Source organism: Crocuta crocuta, unplaced genomic scaffold (assembly GCF_008692635.1).
Source record: "Crocuta crocuta isolate KB4526 unplaced genomic scaffold, BGI_CrCroc_1.0 scaffold839, whole genome shotgun sequence".
In the NCBI taxonomy this organism is placed as follows: domain Eukaryota; kingdom Metazoa; phylum Chordata; class Mammalia; order Carnivora; family Hyaenidae; genus Crocuta; species Crocuta crocuta.
In genome coordinates, this window is record NW_027529590.1 from 57,619 (window position 1) to 63,506 (window position 5,888).

Consider the following 5,888-nt stretch of genomic DNA (forward strand, 5'->3'; position numbering starts at 1 on the left):
CCCCCTTCGTGGCGCGCTTCAATTTGGTAGATGTCTTCCCACGTTACGTCTTGCAAAGGAGTCTGCTCTAGGCCAGTGGGGAGGGCCGGCCACCTCCCCTCCCCGTGAGGAGCAGCAGCCGCCGGGACCCATACCACTGTCCCGTGTCCCACCTCACCTCTCCCGTGGATGGCGTGGCGTCCGGCAGGCCTCTGGTCACGGGGACTGAGCTGAACAAGGCAAGCAGGTTCCGTGGCGTGTTAATCCCAAAGGGAGCAAACAGCTTAGGGTGTTGTGCACCGTGACTCAGCAGACAGAGGACACTAGTCCCTGCCACCGATCCATTGCCCACAGCCTATCCCGATTGCTGTCAGCCTACTGGAATTTGATCGTAAGCAAACATTACCTGGCACAGGGAAGGTCGTGAGGTGTTTGTGGGCCGTGGTTCTGATTGTTTCTCCTGAGGGCCGGTCCCCAGCAAGCCGGCCCTCTCTGGAGCACGCAGGGCTGAAGTGACCTGAGCAGTCTCCCCCCAGCCGCACCGATGGGTCACCGTGAGGAGTGCCATGGTGGGGGTTGCTGAGCTCACTTCCCAGGCTGGGGGTCCAAGTGGGACCTTGAAGGACTGGCGACAGAAGCCGTCTGAAGGTGGCAGTTACAACAGGGACCCACACCAGACTCCTCGGGAGATCGGTTGTGACCAGTTAGCAGACGTGGGCAGGGGCACCACCACAGGGAACCCTGGTTTGGGAATCACCAACTTTGGGAGTTTGGGGCCCCAGTGGAGCCTGGAAATGACCCAGGCAGATGACAGATACTTGCTTGTGCGGGTTCGGTGCTCACTAAAGTCTGGGCAGGAACAGGCCCAGGCACCTTCCTAACTGCTTGTCCCAGGGGGGGATAGACTAGGCCAGAACTGCTTTGGTTCTGCTCACGTGGCTTCCGGTTTACAGCTGTTCGTGGAAACGAATTTACCCAGTAGTTATGTTGCTCTAAAAGGTAATTTTGCATGGAACACACAGGTCCTTGTCCCTAGAGTTCGCTTCTCTGCCCGCGGCAAGTCCAGTACACCCCAGCCCGGCCTCCTGTGTCCTGGTGACTGGCGCCACTTGGTGGGGCGTGGGTTCCCGCCTGGGCCTGTCCACACTCTAATTGTAGGTCGCACAGATGAAAGGGTCCTCTGCTCCTGTTTTTCCAGAGCCCGTGACCGTTCTTGCTCCTTCCTCTTCCACCTGGACTAGAGAATTCCTTTGTCAGCTTACAAAATCCAGTCCTGCTGGGGTGGCTACAGCGACAGAACCGGAGCCTGAGGACAAGGCCCGGGAACTCCACGACTCTCTCTGGGGAGTCCTCTATTGAATTTGTGGGATTGACCATGTCGTGGCTCGAGGTTGTGTTGTGTTCAACACCCTTACGTTTTGGAAAATCTCACACATCCACAAAGCCGGCAGAATGGCGCAGTGCATGGCCACTGGCTGTTGGCCGGCTCCCGTGACTTCCTGCCCCTGTGTCCCCCTCCTGACCCCACGCTCGACTCTTAGATTGGGTTTTGTTTTGTTTTGCTTTTTGGATTTATTTTTTAGACACAATTTAAATGCTGATTGAGCATTTGGGTCATCTCCGGCGCGGGGCTGCCGGCGGACACCCACTACCATTTGCACTACGTCCTCTGCAGCCCTCGGCGCTGTCAGTCTCTGGCATCGCAGCGGTGCGATCGACGTGAGGCAGCATCTGGTGCTTTTTTTTTTTTATGTTTATTTTTGAGAGGGAGGGAGAGAGACAGGGTGTGAGCAGGAGAGGGGCAGAGAGAGAGGGAGACACAGAATCCGAAGCAGGTTCCGAGCCTGATGCGGGGCTCGAACTCATGGATCACGAGATCATGACCTGAGCCAAAGTCGGACGCTTAACCAACTGAGCCACCCAGGCGCCCCCAGCATCTGATGCTTTAACACGCATTTTTCTGACAACTGATGGCCTTGCGCACTTGCGTGTGTGTAGGCCATTCATCTCCCCTGCGAAGCGTCTGGTTGATTTTTAAGTGTGTTGGCTGCTTATCTAGCTGGAGGAGGAGCCTTGTACTCTGGACCTGCAGGCCGAGCGCATCGGGCACGGAGCTCCCTCCAGGCGCCGTCACGGCAGAGCCCCCTGGTCCAGCGCTCTCTGCGCAGGTCGGGCTTTGCCGCTGTGGGGGCGGGTTTGTGGCTGCCATCCGATTTCCTGATGGACCATCGCCCGCTCAGGGCCTTGTCTCCGTTTTGATAGGTTGGATCTTTCTAGAAATTTGTCTATTTCACCGAAGTTATCAGACACGGCATAAGGTTGTTCATAAAATGCCCTTCTGTGTTTTCCTCACTGTGCTTTTGTCCTAATTCTTGGCGCCTCTTAGGAAAACAGTCTTGCCAGAGGGTTGTCTGTGTTTATTAGTCTTTTTAAAAGCCGACTTTTGGCTTTGTTGATATTTTCTTTTGGTTTGTTTTCCATTTTAATAATTTTTAGTTTTTATTATTTCCTGCACTGTAATTTGTTTGGCTTTAAAATTCTGTCGCAGCGCCTCGGTGGCTCAGTTGGTGGAGCATATGACTTTCGGCTCAGATTATGATCTCATGGTTTGCAAATTCGAGCCCCACGTTGGGTTTACTGCTGTCGATTCAGAGCCCACTTTGGATCCTCTGCTCACATCTCTCTGTACCCTACTGACACCTTCTCTATCTCAAAAATAAACTAATGTTTAATTCCGCTGTCTTTTGTCTGACTTCTTAAGTATGGCACTTAACTCTTTAGTCCCGAGCTAATGTCGGCAGGCCATACCTCCTAGGTTTTCACATATGCTATTTCTGTTGCCATTGGGTTCTAGAGTTTTCAGGTTTTTTTATGTAGCCTATGGGCTGTTTAGAAGTGGCCTATTTGGTGGGGCGCCTGGGTGGCTCAGTCAGTTAAGTGTCCAACTTCAACTCAGGTCATGATCTCACGGTTGGTAGGATCGAGCCCTGCGTCGGGCTCTGTGCTGACAGCTCAGAGCCTGCTTGGGATTCTCTTCCTCTCTCTGCCCCTCCTTGACTCGCGCTTTCTCTCTCTCTCAAAATAAATGAACTTTTAAAAAAAGTAGAGTTTTTGAAACTTTTTTATTTTTATTTTAGAGAGAGAGTGTATGCTCGCTCAGGTGAGTGAGCAGGGGAGGCGCAGAGGGAGAGAAAGAGAATCTTAAGCAGGCAGCACGCCCAGCACGCAGCCCGACACGAGGCTCGATCTCAGGACCACGAGATCATGACCCGAGCCAAAATCAAGAGTTCGACAGTCAACCGGCCAAGCCCCCCAGGCACCCCTGGGAGTGTGCTCCTTGGCCTGGGTTTCATTGTACTTGCACCTGGGACTGAGGCTGTGGTCTGTGCCTTCACAGGGCAGGCAGGTTGGTCAAGGCACCTCCTGGCGTGAGGTCCATTCACCCCAGGGCAGGGTGGCTACCGCATGTGCGGCGCCGTCGCCCAGGGGCAGGGTCAAGGGCTCTCGCAGGCTCTAGTTCAGGCTCCTGTCGCGAAGTACAGGGGCGAGACAGGTCTGCTCGTAGCCAAGCGCTGACCCTGGGTGAGTGCCCCGGTCTCCGACGCGGGAGACCATGTAGGCACTAGCCGCAGCTTCTCCTAACCGTGCCTGTTCCCAGCCCNCTGCAGGTGGCTGTTCCGGGATGGCCTTCTGCCCGAAGACACCTTCATCGTGGGCTACGCCCGCTCCCAGCTCAGGGTGGCCGACATCCGCAAGCAGAGCGAGCCCTTCTTCAAAGTGAGTGGCGTCTGGGGTCTCTGTGAGGGACATGCCCCCTTCCATCCCGTCCCCCCACTCTCTGGGACACGCCCCCTTGTCCCCTGCCGCGGCCGAGGGGCGGGGCCTGGGTAGGGAGATGGCTTGGAGGCGCTGATGCCCTCGCAGTTGTCATCCTCGCCTCCCCGCAGCCACCCGCACCGCCTTGGCACACCGGGGCACAGAACCCTGCCAGCCTGCGTTCCCCTCCGACCTGGACACCCTAGGTCGCTGCTGCTGTGCCCCCCAGCCGCCCCGGGGCCAGGAGCTGAGAAAGTCCCTTCACCACAAAGATCTTACAGACCTGTCTTTTCTCAGCACCCCGCGGTTTGGTGTGATGGCTTTAGAGAGCGATCTCAGNGACCGAGGGGGGGGCCGGCGAGGGGCCAGCGTCCCTGTCTCCGTCTTTCTCAGACCACACCGGAGGAGAAGGCCAAGCTGGAGGAGTTCTTTGCCCGCAACTCGTATGTGGCTGGCCAGTATGACGACGCGGCCTCCTACCAGCGCCTCAACAGCCACATGAATGGCCTTCACCAGGGGCCACAGACCAACCGCCTCTTTTACTTGGCTTTGCCGCCCACAGTCTATGAGGCGGTCACCAAGAACATCCACGAGACCTGCATGAGCCAGACGTAAGGCTTGTCCTTCGCCCTCCCTGCCTCCCAGGTGTGCCCTGGCCTGGTCTGGTCTGCGCTGGCAGTGTCCGCAGCCCCGGGTCAAACTAGTCTCCGGAATCGGAAAAAGAGGCTGACCTTTGTCCTGCACGTGAATTAGCTCTCCCCAGAAAATGAAAGGGTATAAATACAGGTGCTTTCTAAATACAGGTGCTTTCTAATAGCGTTTACTGAAATTGCCACCACGCTTACTTACCCTGGAGAGCCTCCCTGTCCATCTGCTAGAAATGCAACTTTCCCTGGCAGCTATCCCTGCCAGGACCACAAGGTGGCAGTGTTGCTCCACGCAACTCCTGCAGCTGGGTCCTTGTTTTCTGGTTTTTCAATGCTTCCCGAGGTCACCTTCGTGACCACCAGGTGGCAGCATTGCTCCGCAGGCATTTTGCTTCCTATTGAACACCAGCCCTGGCAGTCCGTTTTCCCAAAGCCGCTTTGCCTTGGTTTTGAATGCAAAATGCCACGTTAACCGTCTGTGAGAAATAGCAGAGAAAGGGACCCTTCTTCATTTTAAAATCCATGAACACAGCTGTGCCCTTGATAGCCGTCCCCCCCACCCCGTCCCCGCACTGGCTCTCAGACCGCTCCTGAAGACCCACTGTGGGCCGGAGGGGAGCGGGACCCGCTGGACGGAGCACTCTTTGTACTCAGCACCGGTTCGGGCCAGAAGGCTCCTGAGGAAGTTTTGAGTGTGGCATTGGGGGCTGCAGAGGAAGCCATCCTTGGGTCTGGGGACTCTGCCAGGGTGGGCCAGGAAGGCTCGCCTGGCAAAGCTTCACGGGTCACCTAAGAATGCAAAGGGGGAGGGAAGGCTCTGCCTCTCCTCCAGAAAGGGGCCCGAGGGGTGACAGGGTTCTGGCCCCTACTCCCCCAGGGTGGGTGTGGGGTGATGCAGCTCTGGGTTCCCACAGAGGCTGGAACCGTGTCATTGTGGAAAAGCCCTTCGGGAGGGACCTGCAGAGCTCTGACCGGCTGTCCAACCACATCTCGTCCCTGTTCCGTGAGGACCAGATCTACCGCATTGACCACTACCTGGGCAAGGAAATGGTGCAGAACCTGATGGTGCTGAGGTGCGGCCGGAGCTGCGGGGTCAGGGTGGCGGCAGGGGTGCCAGCCCGGCCTGCTGCTGCCCCAGNCCTCCTCCCACCCCAAGGTTCACATTCGCGGGTGGCTGTCTGAGTGGTTAGTGGTGACCGTGAAGTGATGGCTCAGCATCTTTCCTTGACTTGAAGGGGCCTCTAGGGGTAGCTGTGGGCTCGGGGAGCAGATGTCAGCTTGCTGCTAGGAAGCCCTTGTGGGAGGCGCCGAGCGCCCAGGTGCGGCTTCAGGAGACAGGCTGGGGTGGGCCCGGAAGCCCATGACCTGGGCTGCGCGTTCCTCCCTCTGCAGGGACGTGATGCAGAACCACCTGCTGCAAATGCTGTGTCTGGTGGCCCTGGGGAA

At 57.0% G+C, this 5,888-nt stretch overlaps 1 protein-coding gene across 1 annotated transcript in view; it reads left to right on the forward strand.

The window, feature by feature from the left end:
- Positions 1-5,888, forward strand: part of G6PD (glucose-6-phosphate dehydrogenase) — a 16,436-nt gene that overhangs the window by 4,119 nt on the left and 6,429 nt on the right. The window contains exons 4-7 of the mRNA XM_077761741.1: positions 933-965; positions 3,648-3,756; positions 4,189-4,406; positions 5,357-5,534. Of these exons, the coding sequence (XP_077617867.1) occupies positions 933-965; positions 3,648-3,756; positions 4,189-4,406; positions 5,357-5,534 (538 nt within the window). The remainder of the gene's footprint in view (positions 1-932; positions 966-3,647; positions 3,757-4,188; positions 4,407-5,356; positions 5,535-5,888) is intronic.